Source organism: Macaca thibetana, chromosome 10 (genome assembly GCF_024542745.1).
Source record: "Macaca thibetana thibetana isolate TM-01 chromosome 10, ASM2454274v1, whole genome shotgun sequence".
NCBI lineage: Eukaryota > Metazoa > Chordata > Mammalia > Primates > Cercopithecidae > Macaca > Macaca thibetana.
Window position 1 is genome coordinate 30,607,815 of NC_065587.1, and position 20,345 is coordinate 30,628,159.

General features: G+C 54.5%; 3 protein-coding genes across 5 annotated transcripts in view; 2 read left to right on the plus strand and 1 right to left on the minus strand.

The window, feature by feature from the left end:
* Positions 1 to 20,345, plus strand: part of TMEM191C (transmembrane protein 191C) — a 288,801-nt gene that overhangs the window by 178,467 nt on the left and 89,989 nt on the right. The window lies entirely within an intron of this gene.
* Positions 1 to 20,345, minus strand: part of UBE2L3 (ubiquitin conjugating enzyme E2 L3) — an 87,107-nt gene that overhangs the window by 53,894 nt on the left and 12,868 nt on the right. Inside the window, exon 2 of one of the 3 annotated variants that reach the window (XM_050746415.1) lies at positions 447 to 504. In XM_050746415.1, coding sequence (XP_050602372.1) covers positions 447 to 473 — 27 coding nt within the window. In that variant the 5' untranslated portion in view covers positions 474 to 504. Of the gene's footprint in view, positions 1 to 446; positions 666 to 20,345 lie in introns of those variants that run through there. The other 2 variants (XM_050746414.1, XM_050746416.1) reach the window with 2 other exon arrangements.
* LOC126929590 (RIMS-binding protein 3A) lies at positions 14,587 to 20,049 on the plus strand. The gene has a single exon (XM_050746024.1). It carries the CDS (start codon positions 14,701 to 14,703, stop codon positions 19,633 to 19,635), a length of 4,935 nt encoding a protein of 1,644 aa, XP_050601981.1. The 5' UTR covers positions 14,587 to 14,700; the 3' UTR covers positions 19,636 to 20,049.

The window sequence follows — 20,345 nt, forward strand, 5'->3', positions numbered from 1 at the left end:
AGCTGCAAGCCCGGCTCGCTGAGGCCCAGGGCGGGGCGGTTCCGCGGCACGGGCTCCGGGCAGGGGCTCCGGCGCTCGGGCCTTCCCCGAAGGCGCTCAGTTTGGAGCCTCCCAACCCGGCTCTCACATTAACGACGCCCTCGCGTCGGACCGCGGCCTCCGCGACAGGGGGACGCGGCCACGCTCCGGGCGAAGGGTGGCGTGAACGCCCCGGGCCGGGCTGAGGGGCCAACAGTGGCTCCCAGCGCGGCCTGGCGCTCCCGCCCAGGCTGCGGCCTAGGCCAGCCCCGTTAGCTCCTTGAGCCTGCGCGCGGCCCAGGGAACCGACGAGGCCGTGTAGGGCAGGAGGCCAGACGGCAGCGCCCTGAGAGGCCGCTGCCTGCCTCGGGGGTCCGGAGCCTGGGACGCCGCCCCACGCCCGACCGAGGCCAGAGAATGGCTTTTACCTTCATCAGCCTCCTGCTGGCCGCCATCTTGGACTTGGTGCTGCTCCTTCCCCAGAATGCATCGCGGCCGGCCGGGCGGCTGGAGCCCCCGCACTTCCTGGAGCGGGGGAGGGGCCGCGGGGCGGGGCACAGGAGCGGAGCAGAGCACCTACTGTATGCTTCCCAGCGTGCTCGGAGGCGCGTGGAGGAACACAAGTGAACCGCACAGGCTGAGCCGCAGCGTTTACGGATCGTCCAATCAGATGACAGTTACAACCAGTGCCTGGCAAGTAGTAGGCAAATAATAAATATTGATTGCATAAAATAGTTGGCCGGGCGCGGTGGCTCACGCCTGTAATCCCAGCACTTTGGGAGACCGAGGCGGGTGGATCACGAGGTCAGCAGTTCCAGACCAGCCTGGCCAACGTGGTGAAACCCTGGCTCTACTAAAAATACAAAAAATTAGCCGGGCGTGGTGGCGGGCGTCTGTAATCTCAGCTACTCAGGAGGCTGAGGCAGGAGAATTGCTTGAACCTGGGAGGCAGAGGTTGCAGTGAGCCGAGACCACGCCACTGCACTCCAGCCTGGGCGACAGAGATTCCGTCTTAAAAAAAAAAAAAAAAAAAAAAAAAAAAAACAAAGTACTCTGATTGGAATGGGGAATGGAGGTGGGTAAGAGGATAAGAAGGGGAGCAGGGGCCACTTGGAAACCTGTTGCAATCGTTCAGGCAAAGAGGTGACACTGGTTTGGACCTCAGGGAGCAAAGAAGAGAGAAGAACATAGCTTCAGAATATACTCAGACCTTCTTAAGGAGTTCTCTTTTTTTTTTTTTTTTTTTTTTTTGAGACACAGTTTCACTCTGTCACCCAGAGTGGAGTGCAATGGCATGATCTCAGCTCACTGCAACCTCTGAATCCCAGGTTCAAGTGATTCTCCTGCCTCAGCCTCTTGAGTACCATAGATTACAGGCACCTGCCACCATGCCCTGCTAATTTTTGTATTTTCGGTAGAGACAGGGTTTTAGCATTTTTGGCCAGGCTGGTCTCAAACTGCTGACCTCAAGCAATCCACCCACCTTGGCCTCCCAAAGTGCTGGGATTATAGGTGTGAGTCACTGGGCTTGGACATTTTTCTCCATTTCTAAGAACAGTGGGTTTCCCCTGAAAGGAGAGAAGGAAAGGGAACTGGAAATAATATATCCTGGAATAAGGCTGGCCTCACACTCATCTTGGGAGCCCAGGCTTGACACAGGAAAGGAGGGAGAAACTAGATGACAAGCCTCATGTGAGCAGCCATTCTGCCTGCCTTTTACCTCCCCCAAGGCCAGTACACTGGAAGTTCAATACACACATTCAGCGTATGTATGAGGGACCCCATCAGCTCCCTAGGGTCATGGTGGACTTGGAAGCCTGGGACTGACTCGGGTATACTGCGAGCACCGGGCCTGCCCTTACTGAGCCCAGGACAAAGGAAAAACATAGCTTTATTGAGAACTGCTTTCCTCTGTGGAGAATTACAGAGGAAAGGGACCCTTACTCTGAGAAATTCCAAGCCAGATGAGGAAGCACAATTCATACCTTCGACCCGATGTGCTAAGCTGAGAATAGAGAGTGGGATCATCAGAGGCTCAATGTCAAGGACTAGCCTTTACCATGGCATCTTCTTACATCCTCACCGCTGCCTGCAAGATGACTCTCTTGCACTTTGCAAGTGGGGAGCCAAGCCGCTGAGCTGCAAAGTGCTTTTGCTAAACAAGCACTCAGGAAATGTACCCAGTCCCAGTGGAAGGGCGGCCTGGCCTTTGGGGCCCCTCTCTCGTTCTAAAACCTTCATTCCTCCCTCTAGTAGGCGTGACTTCTAGTCATACCCAATCCCCTCCACTCAGCCAAACCCTGTTCATACACACCTATCCTTTCTGTGCCATCTCCCCAAGCCTCCCATCAGAAGTAACCTCATGGTGACTCATGCCTGTAACCCTAGCACTTGGGAAGGCCAGGGCAGGAGGATTGCTTGAGCCCAAGAGTCTGAGACCAGCCTGGGCAACACAGGGAGACCCCAGCTCTACAAAAAATAAAAATGAAAAAAATTAGCCAGGTGTGATGGCCAAGTAATTCTAGCTATTTGGGAGGCTGGGGTGAGAGGATCACTTGAGCCTGTGAGATTGACGCCATTGATGCCGCAGTGGGCCATGATTGTGCCACTGCACTCAAGCCTGAGTGAAAGAGTAAGACCATGTCTCAAAAAAATAAATAAATAAATAAATAAGAAAGAAAGAAAAGAAAAGAAAAAAAGAAGTGGACTCTTTTGGCTGGGCACAGTCTCACACCTATAATCCCAGCAATTTAGGAGGCTGAGGCGGGAGGATTACTTGAGGCCAGGAATTCGAGACTGGCCTGGGCAACATAGCAAGACCACCATATCTACAAAAATAAATAGGCCAGGCGCAGTGGCTCATGCCTGTAATCCCAGCACTTTGGGAAGCCAAGGCAGGCAGATCACAAGGTCAGGAGTTCAAGACCAGCCTGGCCAACATAGTGAAACCCTGTCTCTACTAAAAATACAAAAATTAGCCGGGTGTGGTGGCACGCACCTATAGTCCCAGCTACTTGGGAGGCTGAGGTGGGAGAATCGCTCAAACCCAGGAGGTGGAGGTTGCAGTGAACCAAGATCATGCCATTGCACTTCAACCTGGGTGACAGAGTGAGACTCCATCTCAAAATAAAAAAAAAAAGTAATAAATTTTTTTAAAAAGAAGTGACTGCTTTTTCCTCCTGGACTACCAGCCCTTCTGCTCACATTGACCACATGCTGTTCCTTCCTCCAGTCAGCATGGAGTCCTGGGCACTCATCTATTAGGCCTTGGGCCCAGGTCCAGAAAAAGAGATACTCAGGACCGTGCGCGGTGGCTCACACCTGTAATCTCAGCACTTTGGGAGGCCTAGGCGGGTGGATCACGAGGTCAGGAGATTGAGACCACAATAAAACCCGTCTCTACTAAAAATACAAAAAAAAAAAAAAGCCGGACGCGGTGACGGGCCTCTATAGTACCAGCTACTCCCGAGGCTGAGGCAGGAGAATGGCATGAACCCGGGAGGCAGAGCTTGCAATGAGCTGAGATTGCGCCACTGCACTCCAGCCTGGGCGACAGAGCGAGACTCCGTCTCAAAAAAAAAAAAAAAAAAGAGAGATACACAGGCACCACCTGCCCCCAAGGAGCTCGCAGCATCCTGAGGAGGCACCAAGGAAAACACCAGAGGGTGTTGAGGGTTTAGTGAGGTGTGGGGGCTCATAGAAGGGGCCTCACAGAAGCTGGTGGAGGAACCGGGGATGGAAGGAATTCCCAGTAGGCAAGAGGACAAGGAAAAGCAAATGCCTCTGCTGGGGCAGGAAATGGCCAGCTGGGCACCGGACACTTGTACCCTTCATTGGCACCACAGAGCAGTGCTGAGATGTTCTATTTGATAGGAGAGAAAACTGTGGCCCTGAGAGAAGTGGCCCGTCACTGGGCTAGGAAGCTGGGTATCAGGAGTTGGACCCTGTCTAGAGTATGCAGGTGAGGCTCTGCCTCAACCTCCCTCTGACAACCTGAAGCCTCATCTCCCACATCCCTTGCTTCCCACAATCAGTGCTGTGCCACATCACGCCCCCCACCATGCCCAGGCTGGTCCTTCTGCCTGTGGTGCCTTTGCCATTCCCTCCCCCTATACTCCCCATGTCCACATGTCAGGGACTCAATTTATCATGCTCCCTTGGGTAAGCTGACAGTAAGATGCATACTGGACCCTTTTGAATTTTTTTTTTTTTTTTTTTTTTTGAGATAGAGTCTGGCTCTGTCACCCAGGCTGGAGTACAGTGGTGTGATCATGGCTCAGTGCAGCCTCAACCTCCTGTACTGAAGTTATCCTCCCACTTCAGACTCCCAGAACTACAGGTGCACACCTCCATGCCTGGCTAATTTTTGGAAAAAAAAAAAATTGTAGAGACAGATTGTCTCCATATTGCCCAGGCTGGTCTCTAACTCATGGACTCAAGAGATTCTCCCACCTCAGCCTCCCAAAGTACTGGGATTACAGGTGTGAGCCACCACAGCTAGCCTGGACGCTTTTGAGTGCAAAGGCAACACCCAGCATCTCTGTGACTTCCCCAACAGCCCTCTGTTGGGGGGCTCTCTGGGTCAGAATTGCTATAGCCCTCTGGGTCAGAACTGCTATCAACCCCATTTACAGAGGAAAAAACTGAGGCTCAAGCTGTTCCTCAACTTCTCAGTCATCTGACTGGTCAGAGGCTGAAGCCCAAGTCTGTTCTTGGACTGTGAGGACCAGACCAAGTCCTGAGGGGCTTAGATAACCTAAAGGACTCCCTCTTTCTTTCCTTTCTCCCTCCCACCTTCCTTCCTTTCTATCCTCCTTCCTCTTGCTTTTCCTTCCTTCCTTCTCCTTTCCACCTTCCTTCTACTCCATTCTCTGCGCTTGGTGAATGAAGAAATTAGCACATTACTGAGCCCTTGTAATCCCCTGGCCAGATTGGATGCTTAATAAACATTTGATGAAGGACGGTCCTCTGACCTAGAGCTATGGCCAAATGACAGAACAAATGGTCATTGCTACTGGTGCCTTTGGGAAGTGGGCAAAGCCTCAAGCTTCAGACTGCAGAGGAAGGAGGGTGATTGAAATAGATCCAGGCTGGGATTGGTGGCTCATGCCTGTAATCTCAGCACTTTGGGAGGCCAAGGTGGGCGGATTGCCTGAGGTCAGGAGTTTGAGACCAGCCTGGCCAATGTGGTGAAACCCCGCCGCTGCCAAAAATACAAAAAATTAGCCACCACACCTGTAATCCCAGCTACTTGGGAGGCTGAGGCAGAAGAATCGCCTGAATCCAGGAGACAGAGGTTACAGTGAGCCAAGATCGCTCTACTGCACTCCAGCCTGGATGACAGAACGAGACTCCATCAAAAAAAAAAAAAAAAAAAAATAGATCCAAAGGGAAGAGAAATGCAGATGCTAGAAGACAGAAGATATGTCTGTCCTGGTAGCAGTGTGGAATTGGGAAACAGAGACACTGCCAGCAGCAATGGGGATCTCAGGAAGCAGTGCCTGCTTGTCCAAAGGCTCAGGGATTACAGTAACACTCAGGCTGCCAGAGCCAGCGGGTAAGACCCTGCAAGCACCAGTTCAGAGCCCAGACTCAGGTCACACAGACCTGCACATAAGTCCCTGTGTGACCCTGGGCAGTTTCCTTCTCTGGAGAGGATAGTGCTAGGCTCCATGGCTATAGGGGGGATTCAGGGATGAGGCTTGTAAAGTGCAGATGGGAAGGGGCTGACCACTTGCTGCAGAGGCACATGAGCTGGGGAGCTGAGCCAGGGCCACCAAGGCAGTAGGCCAGCCCAGCAGGCCAGGGGGCCCCTGTCAGAGAGCTAGAAGCTGGCACAATGCTGCCCTCCTGGCCCAGGAAGATGTGGACCAGCCGGGCAGGCTGCAGAGCCCAGGAAGAGCACCACGATACCTCTCCAGGTATCCAGCCCCACCCAGTGCTGGGGGATGGAAGGAACTCCACTGGAACTCAGCTGGTTAGAGTCTGGCCAGGTGACCCTCCCTCTCTGAGCTCCAGTCCTCCCTGCACCCTCAAATGAGGGTCATAATAGGATGGGCAAATATCAGTGCAAGAAGGGATGTGCCTGCCCTGAGGGTGGTGGGCATGAGTGAGGGCCGGTACAGACAGCCAGACTGCAGGAGGCTGGGGGTTTGCAGCTCCAGTTTCCACTGCCCGAAATCGCCTCTCAGCTCTTCTGGCAGCCCTCACTCCCTCTCCTTCAGCTCTCAGCTCCTGTGTTTCCTCCTTGCCTCATCCAGGAATCCTGCTCTGATGTGGCTCTTCTCCCCCTCAGCGCCACATTCCTCACCCAGAGCACTTGCCCAAGCACCAATGTTACTACATTCCATTGTTATTTGTATTTGACCTTTGCATCCTCCCCCAGACTGAGCCCTGAGGAACCCAGTTTGAAAACCATTCAGGTAATCCATCACTTTCATTTATTGTTTGTTTGTTTGTTTGTTTGTTTGTTTGTTTTGAGACAGTCTTGCTCTGTCACCCAGGCGGTAGTGCAGTGGCACAACCTCAGCTCACTGTAACCTCCACTTCCCAGGTTAAAACAATTATCCTGCCTCAGCCGCTGGAGTAGCTGGGATTACAGGCACCTGCCACCACGCCCAGCTATGTTTTGTATTTTTTAGTAGAGATTTCACCATGTTAGCCAGGCTGGTCTCAATCTCCTGATCTCAAGTGATCCACTCACCTCAGCCTCCCAAAGTGCTGAGATTGCAGGCGTGGGCCACCATGTCCAGCTTTGCTTTCATTTAATATGTGAGAAAGCTGGACCAGGAGAGGGCAGGAGTATGGTGAGCTCATGCTGGGACACCTGCCTCCCAGTCTGCAGCTCATTCTCATAGATCATGGACTGTCAATTCCCTGAGGGCAGCAGCCACATCTGGCCTGTCTGCCTCTGTCTTCTTCAGTCATGTATTTACTGAGCACCTATCGTGTGCCAGGCACTGTTCTAGACATGGAGGAGACAGCAAAGAACAGACAGAAAACACATAGAAACAAAAATAAAAAATATGCCGCTGGGGGTGGTGGCTCATGCCTGTAATTCCAGCACTTTGGGAGGCTGAGGTGGGAGGATCACTCGAGATTACGAGTTTGAGACCAGCCCAGGCAACATAGGGAGACCCTGTCTCTACAAAAAAAAAAAAAAAAATTTTAAGTTTTTAATAAATAAAAATAAAGGATATGGAATGAAAAGCTGGGGGAGCTACTGTAGCAATGGGGGATGGGTAGCTTAAACACTCCTGCATGCTCTCGGATGGAGCCCATTCGCCTCCTCAAGGCCAGGCAGGCTCTACAAAGCTTGGGGCTTTGGTAACCGAACAGAAATGGAGCCAGGCTAGGCCGGCAGGAGAAGGATGTGAACCAGGTTGCCCAGGAACCCAGATTCTATGGCCCAAAAGTCATAGACTGGGGCTGTAGAGAGAGGGAAAGTGGAATACAGGGCTGGCGCTATGGGGCCAACTGAGATGTAAAGGGGACATAACACCTTCTCTCCAGGTCAGAGAACTCATGACGTATTGGGATGGCGGGTGTGTGTGTTGTGTGTGTGTGTGTGTGTGTGTGCGCGCGCACATAATAGGCAAGAGGTCTTCTAACCCAGGGGTTCTCAAACGTATTTCAAGGAGCATAACCTTTTATTAAACCAAAGTGCTTCTTCGAATCTGATAAAATACACTTTTTTTTTTTTTTTGGAGACAGAGTCTCGTTCTGTCGCCCAGGTTGCAGTGCAGTGGCCGGATCTCAGCTCACTGCAAGCTCTGCCTCCCAGGTTTACGCCATTCTCCTGCCTCAGCCTCCTGAGTAGCTGGGACTACAGGCGCCCGCCACCTTGCCCGGCTAGTTTTTTGTATTTTTTAGTAGAGACGGGGTTTCACTGGGTTAGCCAGGATGGTCTCGATCTCCTGACCTCATGATCTGCCCGTCTCGGCCTCCCAAAGTGCTGAGATTACAGGCTTGAGCCACCGCACCCAGCCAAATGACACTTAAGAGTAGATCTACCCACTGAAGCAAGTAGGGGCAGTGTCTCCCCATCCACTTCCTGCAGGTCTCCTCCCAACAGGCCTATGGTATTTCTGTGTTGTATTTTTTTTTATTTTTTATTATTGTTTTTATTTTGGGGGTTGGGTTTTTTGTTTTTTTGGTTGTTTGAAACAGAGTCTGGCTCTTTCGTCCAGGTGGGAGTGCAGTGGCACAATCTCAGTCCACTGTAACCTCTGCTTCCCAGGCTCAAGCTATCCTTCCATCTCAGCCTCCCAAATAGCTGGGACTATAGGTGTGCACCACCATGTCTGGCTAAATTTATATATATATATATATATATATATATATATATATATATTTAATACAGATGCAGCCTTGCCATGTTGCCCAGGCTGGTCTTGAACTCCTGAGCTCAAGTGATCTGCCTGTCTCAGCCTCCCAAAGTGCTGGGATTACAGGCATGAGCCATCACACCCGGCCTGTTGTTAATTTTTTTTTCTTTTTTTTGAGTCGGACTCTCGCTCTGTTGCCCAGGCTAGAGTGCAATGGTGTGATCGCTGCTCACTGCAACCTCCGCCTCCCGGGTTCAAGCAATTCTGCTTCAGCCTCCTGAGTAGCTGGGATTACAGGCACCTGCCAGCATGCCCAGCTAATTTTTGTATTTTTGGTAGAGACAGGGTTTCACCATATTGACCAGGCTGGTCTCGAACTCCTGACCTCATGATCCGCCCACCTCGGCCTCCCCGCTGGGATTACAGGCGTGAGCCACTGCACCCGGCCTGTTAAATTTTTTTTTATTGGCCAGGTGTGGTGGCTTTTGCCTATAATCTCAGTACTTTGGGAGGCCGAGGCAGGTGGATTGTTTGAGGGCAGGAGTTTAAGACCAGCCTAAGCAACATGGTAAGACTCTATCTCTACAAAAAATATATAAAGAGAGGGAAGGGAAGGGGAGGGAAGGGGAGGGGAGGGAGGGGAGGGGAGGGGAGGGGGAGGGGAGGGGAGGGGAGGGGAGGGGAGGGGAGGGGAGGGGAGGGGAGGGGAGGGGAGGGGAGGGGAGGGGAAAAGAGAAATTAGCCGGGCATGGTGGTGTTAGCCTGTAGTCACAGCTACACGGGAGGCTGAAGTGGGAGGATTGCTTGAGTCTGGGAGGCAAACGTTGCAGTATGCCGAGATCACGCCACTGCACTCCAGCCTGGATGACAGAGCAAGACCCTGTCTCTAAAAAATAAATAATAAAACAATTTTAAAATTTATTTTATTTTACTTTTTTTTTTAGAGATGGAGTCTCTCTCTGTAGCCCAGGCTGGAGTGCAGTGGCATGATCATTGCTCACTGCAGCTTTGAATTCTTGAGCTGAAACTATCCTCCGCTTCAGCCTCCCAAGTAGCTGGGGCTACAGGCACATGCCACCATGCCTGACTTTTTTTGTTTATTTTAGAAACAGGGTGTCACTATATCTTCCAAGCAGGACTGTGGTGGCTTACTCATGGCTCACTTCAGTCTTGGCGTCCCAGGCTCAAGCAATCTTCCCACCTAGCCTCCCAAGTATCTAGGACTATAGGCATATACTACCATGCCCAGTTAATTTTTGTGGTTTTTGTAGAGGGGTGTCATGTTGCCCAGGCTGGTCTCAAACTTTGGAGCTCAAGCAATCCACCCATCTTCGCCTCCCAAAGTGCTGGGAATACAGGCTTAAGCCACCATGCTGGGCCACATTTTTTTTAATTTCTCTTTGAGATGGAGTGCAATGACGTCATCCCAGCCCACTGTAACCTCTGCCTCTGCCTCCTGGGTTCAAGCGATTCTACTGCTTCAGCCTCCTGAGTAGCTGGGATTACAGGCTCACACTACCATGCCCGGCTAATTTTTGTATTTTGAATAGAGACATGGTTTCACCATGTTGGCTAGGCTGGTCTTGAACTCCTGATCTCAAGTGATCCACCTGCCTTGGCCTCCCAAAGTGCTGGGATTACAGGCATGAGTCACCGCGCCCAGCCTACAAAAAAAATTTGTTGTATTTTTGGTAGAGATGGGGTTTTACTGTGTTAGCCAGGATGGCCTTGATCTCCTGACCTCGTGATCCGCTGCCTCAGCCTCCCAAAGTGCTGGGATTACAGGCATGAGCCACCGCGCCTGGCCCAAAAATGTTTTTAAAATTGTCAGCTGGGGCTGGGCACAGTCCGTCTCAAAAAAAAAAAAAAAAAATTGGCAGCCGGGCCTGGTGGCTCATGCCTGTAATCCTAGCACTTTGGGAGGCCGAGTCAGGCAGATGACTTTACTTGAGGTCAGGAGTTCAAGACCAGCCTGATCAACATGGTGAAATCTATGTCTACTAAAAATACAAAAATTAGCCTGGTGTTGTGGCACACGCCTCTAATCCCAGCTACTAGGGAGGCTGAGGCAGGAGAATCACTTGAACCCGGAAGGCGGAGGTTACAGTGAGCTGAGATCATGCCACTGCACTCCAGGCTGCAGAACAGAGCAAGACATCGTCTCAAAAAAAAAAAAAAAAAAAATTGTAGAAATGAGGGTCTCTCTTTGTTGCCCAGGCTGGTCTCAATCTCCTGGTTTCACATAAGCTTCCTGCCTTGACTTCTCAAAATGCTGGGATTACAAGTGTGAGCCACTGCACCTAGTTTATGTGTGTTTTTTTTAGGGATAGCATCTCATCACTATGTTGCCCAGGCTGAAGCGCAGTGGCTATTCATACAAGCACGATCCTACTGCTGATTAGCACAGGAGTTTTGACCGGCTCCTTTTCTTTCTTTCTTCTTTCTTTCTTTCTTTCCTTCTTTCTTTCTCTTTTTTTTTTTTTTTTTTTGAGATGGAATCTCATTCTGTTGCCTAGGCTGGAGTGCAGTGGTGGAGGTTGCAGTGGCTGCAACCTCCACCTCCCAGATTCAAATAATTATCCTGCCTCAGCCTCCCAAGTAGCTGGGATTACAGGCATGCATGCGCCACAATGCCAAGCTAATTTTTGCATTTTTAGTAGAGATGGGTTTTCACCATGTTGGCCAGGCGGGTCTCGAACTCCTGACCTCAGATGACCTGCCCGCCTTGGCCTCCCAAAGTTCTCGGATTACAGGCATGAGCCACCAAGCCTGGCCAACCTGCTCCTTTTCTTTCTTCCTTCCTTCCTTTCTTTCCTTCCTTCCTTCCTTCCTTCCTTCCTTCCTTCCTTCCTTCCTTTCTTTCTTTTTTTTTTTTTTTTTTTTTGACGGAGTCTCACTCTGTCACCCAGGCTGCAGTGCAGTGGTGGGATCTCAGCTCACTGCAAGCCCCGCCTCCCGGGTTCACGCCATTCTCCTGCCTCAGCCTCCTGAGTAGCTGGGACTACAGGCGCTGGCCACCTCGCCCGGCTAGCTTTTTGTATTTTTTAGTAGAGACGGGGTTTCACCATGTTAGCCAGGATGGTCTCGATCTCCTGACCTTGTGATCCACCCATCTCGGCCTCCCAAAGAGCTGGGATTACAGGCTTGAGCCACCGCGCCTGGCCATATTTTTGTATTTTTTAGTGGAGACAGAGTTTCACCATGTTAGCCAGGATGATCTCAATCTCCTGACGTTGTGATCTGCCCGCCTCGGCCTCCCAAAGTGCTGGGATTACAGAAGTGAGCCACCACGCCCAGCACTTTTTTTTTTTTTTTTTTTTGAGACAGTCTTGCTCTGTTGCCCAGGCTGGAGTGCAGTGGTGCCATCACGGCTCATTGTAGCCTTGACCTCACCTTGCAGGCTCAAGCAATCATTTCACCTCAGCTGGAACTATAGACTGGGTCTTGCTCACTCTCTTGCCCAGGCTAGTCTCAAACTCCCAGGCTCAAGTGACCCTCCCATCTCAGCCTCCTGGGTAGCTGGCACTACAGGCATGCACCAGCACACCCAGCTAATTATTTTTTTGTAGAGACGGGGTCTCTCTATGATGCTCAGGCAGGTCTTGAGCTCCTGGGCTCAAGTGATCCTCCCACCCTGGTCACCCAAAGGGCTGGGATTACGGGCCTGTTCCACCATGCCTGGCCCAGCCTGCCCTCCTGACCTGACAGTTAAGGCCCTACCAGAGACTGCAGCAGGGCATCCAGGCTGTGGAGCCCCACCCACCAGCTCTGCCTCAGTTGCCCATGTGCCCTGGCAAGCCAGTGGCTCCCACTGAGCCTCAGGTTCTCTTCGGTGAAACAGGGCTGTGATGATGATTATCTGAAGATAGTTCTCCCTGTGGCTACCACTTCCAGGAGCCCAGCACCAGTTCAAGGCTGAGGGCATCCCTGCATCTCACCTCCTCTCCTTCTCACACACACACTACATCTGCTTCACCTCTCAAAAAGAACATCTGAGCTGGGCATGGTGGCTTACGCCTGTAATCCCAGCATTTTGGGAGGCCAAGGCAGGAGGATCACAAGGTCAGGAGATCGAGACCATCCTGGCCAACATGATGAAACCCTGTCTCTATTAAAAATACAAAAATTACCTGGGCGTGGTGGCACATGCCTGTAGTCCCAGCCACTCAGGAGGCTGAGGCAGGAGAATCACTTGAACCAGGGAGTCGGAGGTGGCAGTGAGCTGAAATCGTACAGAGCGATTGGTAACAGAGCGAGACTCCATCTCAAAAAAAAGAAAAAAAGAAAAGAAAAAAGAACATTTGGAGCCATAATTCCCGATGTTCTTGTTACTTGACACTGCCTAAAGGCATTTTCTGTGGGTTCAGGGGAACTTGATTTGAAAAACTTGAGTGTTGTGAAGGAGTGGAGCCAGAGAGTCATAAGCTGAGTGAACACAGCAGTTGCAAGAGGTCCCAGGTGCTTCCTGGGGACAGGGAGACACAACAGACCGAGAAGTAAAGGGGCCTCTGATGTGACTTCAATATCAAGGTCTCATCGGGTTCAGTGGCTCACACCTGTAATCCCAGCACTTTGAGAGGCCCAGGCAGGTAGATCACTTGAGGTCAGAATTTCAAGACCATCCTGGCCAACATGCTGAAACCCTGTCTCTACTAAAAAGTACAAAAAATTATCTGGGCATGGTGGCACGAGCCTGTTATCCCAGCTACTTGGGAGGCTGAGGCAGGAGAATCACTTGAACCTGGAAGGCAGAAGTTGCAGTGAACCGAGATTGCACCACTGTACTCCAGCCTGGGTGACAGAGTGAGGATCTGTCTCAAAAATAAATAATAATAATAATAATTTAAAAACCAATGTCTCGATGCAGATGGCCAGATATCAGGTGTCCATCCATGTTTCCCAAAAGCCACTTGGCACCAGGAACAGGCAGGAAGGGCAAAGAGGAGCCAGACTGAAGCAGGGCTCCTTAGCTTCCAAGCCACACAGGTGGCCACCAGTCAGAGACAGGCAGTGTGTGTGTGTGTGTGTATGTTTCTTCTGCAGCTCATTGTGTGTGTGTGTGTGTGTGTCTGTATGTTTCTTCTGCAGCTCATTGTGTGTGTGTGTGTGTGTGTGTGTGTGTGTGTGTGTGTCTTCTGTGGCTCAGGATGCCTCCAGCATTTCTGCTAAAGCCTCACTCTCACTCCTGGCCCATCCTGAGGCCTCTACCTAAAGTGCCAATGAGTAGCCCAGACACTGGGGCTCCAGCGTTTGTCACCAGGTGGTACCTGGATGTGGGAGGTAGGCAGGCCAGATGGCCAGTTTGGGCAGTGCCCCTCATGCCTATCTGGCCCTGGGTCCCTATGCCACCTTGCTGGGGAGGGTCTTTTTGTTTATACCTCCTCTGAGCTGACTCTGCACAGTAACACAAATGGGTATCAGGCACATCCTTTCCCCAAAAGGTGGATGACCAGTTGGGTGATCAGGGCTGTTATGGGGGCTGAAGTGTCCTGGGGAGTCCAGGTCTAGCCAAGTTGAGGCATATCCTACTGCATTTTCCAGCCACCTGACCCAAATACACCACCTGAACCCACGACCAGGTATGCCCACACCCCTTGGGTGGCCTTGACACACACACCCTGCCCGTTTCTCCAAGTCCAGGAGCAGCAGCCCAGACTTCCCTCAGGGCACCTCAGCCTGCTTGGGACTGCACAGTGCCTGGGAGGGTGCCTAGGGAGGGTCACAAGGGACTTGGTGCTAGAAGCAGGAAAAGTGTAGGGACTCGGCTGGGCGCGGTGGCTCACGCCTGTAATCCCAGCACTTTGGGAGGCCGAGACGGGCGGATCACGACGTCAGGAGATCGAGACCATCCTGGCTAGCACAGTGAAACCCCGTCTCTACTAAAAAATACAAAAAAATTAGCCAGGCGAGGTGGCGGGCGCCTGTAGTCCCAGCTACTCGGGAGGCTGAGGCAGGAGAATGGCGTGAACCTGGGAGGCGGAGCTTGCAGTGAGCTGAGATCCGGCCACTGCACTCCAGCCTGGGCAACAGAGCGAGACTCCGTCTCAAAAAAAAAAAAAAAAAAAAAGAAAAGTGTAGGGACCAGAAAAGCCCTCGTGCATCCTGGAAGGGACATGGGCCAGTTTGAGCAGGGGTGTGGGAGTGCAGCCCTGGCCTTGCCAGGTGGAGAGGCACGTGGGCCAGACATCCGTGGCAGGAGGCGGGGGAACACTCTAAGAGACGGAAGGGGCGCGCGGAGACCCCCAGGGGGCGCCGGAAAGGGCACGCCGGGCGGTTGGCCGCTGCCGGGGCGGCGGCCGTTGGCGAGCTGCGGTCGGCCAGGCGAAGTCTGGAGTCCAGCCGGGCCGCGGCCGCAATGGCCAAGGACTCGCCCAGCCCCTTGGGCGCGTCGCCCAAGAAGCTGGGCTGCTCTAGCCCGGCAGCGACAGTGTTGGAGAACCAGAGGCGGGAGCTGGAAAAGCTACGGGCCGAGCTGGAGGCGGAGCGGGCGGGCTGGCGGGCGGAACGCCGGCGCTTCGCTGCTCAGGCGCGCCAGCTGCGGGAGGAGGCCGAGAGGGAGCGGCGGCAGCTGGCTGACCATCTGCGCTCCAAGTGGGAGGCACAGCGCGGCCGGGAGCTGCGGCAGCTGCAAGAGGAGATGCAGCGGGAACGCGAGGCCGAGATCCGGCAGCTGCTGCGCTGGAAGGAGGCCGAGCAGCGGCAGCTGCAGCAGCTGTTGCACCGTGAGCGCGATGGCGTGGTGCGCCAAGCCCGGGAACTGCAGCGCCAGCTGGCCGAGGAGCTGGTGAACCGCGGCCACTGTAGCCGCCCGGGGGCGTCCGAGGTCTCCGCGGGGCAGTGCCGCTGTCGCCTGCAGGAAGTGTTGGGGCAGCTTCGCTGGCAGACTGACGGCGAGCAGGCGGCGCGCATCCGCTATCTGCAGGCGGCGCTGGAGGTGGAGCGCCAGCTCTTCCTCAAGTACATCCTGGAGCACTTCCGCAGGAACCCCAGTTTGTCGGAACCCGCGGACCCCCAAGCTGTGCATTCCTTGGACGAGCCGCTGCCCCAGACCTCGAGCGGCTCTTGCCACGCCCCTAAACCCGCCTGTCAACTCGGATCTCTAGACAGCCTGAGTGCCGACGTCGGTGTCCACTCCCGCCCGCTTGACCTGGTGTCCTCTGCGTGCTCCAGCTCCCTAGACGGACTGCTCTCGACGCGCGCCAGCTCCCTTGATTGCTTTGCACCAGCACGTTCCCGCTCGCTTGACAGCACCCGGAGTCTCCCCAAGGCCTCCAAATCCGAGGAGCGGTCCTCCTCACCATACACCTCCATCCCTGGCTCCCAGAGTCTCCCGCCGCCACCATCGCCACTCCGGCCGCCACCATCGCCACTCCTGCCACCACTACCACCATCAGTCCACAGGAAACTCAGCAACCCGCAGGGAGGAGAAGGCTCTGAGAGCCAGCCCTGCAAAGTCCTGACTCCCTCACCCCCGGGCCTGGGCCACCAAGAGCTGATAAAGCTGAACTGGCTGCTGGCCAAGGCGTTGCGGGTGCTGGCGCGCCGCTGTTCTACCCTGCAAGAGGAGAACAAGCAGCTGCGGCGTGCAGGCTGCCCCTACCAGGCAGACGAGAAGGTGAAGCGGCTCAAGGTAAAGCGCGCGGAGCTGACCGGGCTCGCGCGGCGCCTAGCTGACCGCGCCCGCAAGCTGGAGGAGACCAACCTTCGGGCGGTGAGCGCGCCTGTGCCCGGCGAGAGTTGCGCCGGCCTGGAGCTATGCCAAGCCTTTGCCCGCCAGCGCGCCCAGGACCTGTCGGAGCAGGCGAGCGCGCTGCTGGCCAAGGACAAGCAGATCGAAGAGCTGCGGCAGGAGTGCCACCTCCTGCAGGCGCGTGTCGCCTCGGGCCCCTGCAGCGACCCGCATACTGGAAGGGGAGGCCCCTGCACCCAGTGGCTCAACGTCAGAGACTTAGACCGCTTGCAGCGCGAGTCCCAGCGGGAAGTGCTGCGCCTGCAGAGGCAGTTGACGCTTCAGCAGGGCAACGGTGGCGCCAGGCCCGAGGCGGGCGGCCAGAGCACAACCTGCGAGGAGGTGCGACGGCAGATGCTGGCGCTGGAGAGCGAGCTGGACCAGCGGCGGCGCGAGTGCGAGGAGCTGGGCGCGCAGGCGGCGGCGGCGCGGCGACGCAGCGAGGAGGCCGAGACACAGCTGCAGGCGGCGCTGCTCAAAAACGCCTGGCTGGCGGAGGAGAATGGGCGGCTGCAGGCCAAGACAGACTGGGTGCGGAAGGCTGAGAATAGCGAAGTGCGCGGCCAGGTGGGCCGCGCGTGTCAAGAGCGTGATGCCGCCGGCTTGATGGCCGAACAGCTGCTGCAGCAGGCGGCGCGCGGGCAGGACAGGCAGCAGCAGCTGCAATGCGACCCGCAGAAGGCCCTGTGTGACGTTCATGCTTCCCAGAAGGAGATACAGGCGCTCCAGTGTCAGCCTGTTCACCCTCCCGAACAGCCCTGGGAGACCAGTCAAATGCCGGAGTCCCAAGTTAAGGGTAGCAGAAGGCCCAAGTTCCAGGCACTGCCTGAAGACTACACAGTGTCACAGCCCAACAGAGACATACATGAGAAAAGGGAAGTCTCCCTCGAGGAGAGCCCAGTTGCCCTTGGGGAGCCAGCCAGTGTCCCCCAAGTTTCAGAGACAGTCCCTGCCAGCCAACCTGTGTCCAAGAAAACCAGCTCCCAGTCAAACTCCTCCTCTGAGGGGTCGATGTGGGCCACCGTGCCATCCTGCCCTACTCTGGATAGGGACACAGCCAGTGAGGTGGATGACCTGGAGCCTGACAGCGTGTCCCTGGCCCTGGAAGTGGGGGGCTCAGCAGCTCCTGCTGCCCCCAAGCTTAAGATCTTTATGGCTCAGTATAACTATGACCCATTCGAGGGGCCCAATGATCACCCTGAGGGTGAGCTGCCCCTCACAGCTGGGGACTACATATATATCTTTGGGGACATGGATGAAGATGGATTCTATGAGGGGGAGCTTGAGGATGGCCGGCGGGGGCTGGTGCCCTCCAACTTGGTGGAGCAGATTCCAGACAGCTACATCTCAGGCTGCCTGCCTGCAAAATCCCCTGACCTACGCCCCCATCAACTCCCAGCTGGGCAGGATGAAGCTCTGGAGGAAGACAGCTTATTACCTGGGGAAGCCCAGGGAGTGGTGGACAGAGGGCTATACCAGATGGTAAGGGTGGGCTCCAAGACAGAAGTAGCAACAGAGATCCTGGATACCAAGATGGAAGCCTGCCAGCTGGGCTTGCTGCAGAGCATGGGGAAGCAGGGCCTTTCCAGATCCCTTCTGGGGACCAAAGGGGTGCTCCGTATGGCTCCCATGCAGCTACACCTGCAGAATGTCACAGCCACATCGGCCAAGATCACCTGGGTCTACAGCAGCCACCGCCACCCCCACGTGGTGTATCTTGATGACCGAGAGCATGCCCTGACCCCAGCGGGTGTGAGCTGCTACACCTTCCAGGGCCTGTGCCCTGGCATGCACTACCGGGCGCGGGTGGAGGTGCGGCTGCCATGGGACTTGCTGCAGGTGTATTGGGGAACTATGTCCTCCACCATCACCTTTGACACACTCTTGGCAGGACCTCCCCACCCGCCACTGGATGTGCTGGTGGAGCGCCATGCCTCGCCAGGCGTCCTAGTGGTCAGCTGGCTCCCTGTGACCATTGACTCAGCTGGGTCCTCCAATGGAGTCCAGGTCACCGGTTATGCTGTGTATGCAGATGGGCTTAAGGTTTGTGAGGTCACCGATGCCACTGCTGGGAGCACTCTATTGGAATTCTCCCAGCTACAGGTGCCCCTAACGTGGCAGAAGGTCTCAGTGAGAACCATGTCACTCTGTGGTGAGTCCCTGGATTCGGTGCCAGCTCAGATCCCCGAGGACTGCTTCATGTGTCACCAATGGCCAGAGACTCCACCCTTCAGCTACACTTGTGGTGACCCATCCACCTACAGAGTCACCTTCCCCGTCTGCCCCCAGAAGCTGGCACTGGCTCCTCTGAATGCCAAGGCCAGCCCCCACAACCCTGGAAGCTGTGGGGAGCCCCAGGACAAGTTCCTAGAAGCATTCTTTGAAGAAGCACCAAGGAGGCAATCCCCAGTGTCCAACCTGGGCTCAGAAGGAGAATATCTGAGTTCAGGGACTGGCAGCCAAGCCGAGGAGCTTGCAGAGGCCTGGGAGGGCTGTAGAAAGGACCTGCTCTTTCAGAAGAGTCCCCAGCATCACAGACCACCTTTGCTCAGTGACCAGCCTGGGGAGAAGGAAAATTGCTACCAGCACATGGGCACCAGCAAAAGCCCTGCTGCAGGATTCATCCAACTACACACCAAGTGTGGGTCCAGGAAAGAACCGTGTCAGGAAAAGGCTGCCCTTGAGAGGATACTTCGGCAAAAGCAAGATGCCCAAGGGTTCACACCTCCCCAGCTGGGCGCCAGCCAACAGTATGCATCTGACTTCCATAACATTTTGGAGGAGGAGCAGGAGGCACTGTGCTTGGATCCGTGGGGCACAGAGAGGCAAGAGGAGAGGAGGGAGCCCAAGCCCCAGAGCAGGCAAGGACAGGCTCTGGGGGCCAAGAGAGAGTGCCAGCTCCACAAGCCCAGCTCAGCACCGTGTCCAGCTCCATCTGCCAAAGTCATCGAGATGCCCAGGGGTGGCCCCCAACAGCTGGGGACAGGGGCCAACACTCCAGCCAGGGTCTTTGTGGCCCTTTCTGATTACAGCCCCCTGGTGATGTCTGCCAACCCCAAGGCTGCAGAGGAGGAGCTGGTCTTCCAGAAAAGGCAGTTGCTAAGAGTGTGGGGCTCTCAGGACACCCACGGCTTCTATCTCAGCGAGCGCAACAGGCAAGTGGGCAATATCCCTGGGCACCTAGTGGCTGAGATGGAGGTGGGCACAGAGCAGACTGACAGGACGCGGCGTTTGCCGGCCCAAGGGCACCTGCCTTCTGTGGCCCACCTTGAGGACTTTCAGGGGCTCACCATCCCCCAGGGTTCCTCCCTGGTGCTCCAAGGGAACTCCAAGAGGCCCCCACTGTGGACTCCAAAGACCATGATAGCAGCTCTGGACTATGATCCCATGGATGGGCAAACAGGGGGCCAGGCGAAGGGCAGGCTGGCGCTGAGGGCAGGAGATGTGGTCATGGTTTTTGGGCCTATGGATGATCAAGGATTCTATTATGGAGAGTTGGGCGGCCACAGAGGCCTGGTCCCTGCCCACCTGCTGGATCACATGTCCCTCCATGGACACTGAGCAAGCATCCTTGCCCAGGTAGTGGTCTCTGGCTGCTCACACCCTGCCAGAGAAGAGGCAATCTTGCAGACCCTCACACCAGCACCCCTCCTCACCACCATAAGTAGCATGTGCTCCAAGTGCCACCATGTTAAACTGATGGTAGTCCTTAAACTGATGGTAGTCCTTAAGTGTTCCCTAGGCTCTGAAAGTAGCAGGACTTAAGCCTGAGTTATTTGCAAAAGCAAGCAAAACAAGCCAACCCCTGAGAGTTTGAGAGACCATTTCAAAAGTTGCTGATAACTATGGTAGGTATATGGAGAAGTGCCTTTTTTCTGTGGCCAATGTGTGTTTTCTCTAGGAGGTTAAGGTTGTCTATCCATCGCCTTGTATGTATGAAAGTCTCAAGAAAAGTCTATATCTTAAAAAAAAAAAAAATGCAATCTGAATGTTATTTTTGGGATGTGAGGGTGATCTGGCTGCGACATCTGTCACCCCATTGATCACCAGGGTTGATTCGGCTGATCTGGCTGACTGGGCGGGTATCCCCTTCCTCCCTCACTGCTCCGTGTGTGTCCCTCCAGAAGCTGTGCGCTCAGTGGAAGAGGATGACCATCCCCGATATAGGAGGATCGGTCTTCAGTCAAAGGTATAAGAGTAGCTGCGCTCCCCTGCTAGGACCTCCAAACAAGCTTTCAGAATGTTATTTTTCTGTCTTATGTCCAACCCCT

Coding starts and splice junctions, on each gene's coding strand:
- LOC126929590 (XM_050746024.1), top strand. CDS start 14,701: ATGGCCAAGGACTCGCCCAGCCCCTTGGGCGCGTCGCCCAAGAAGCTG.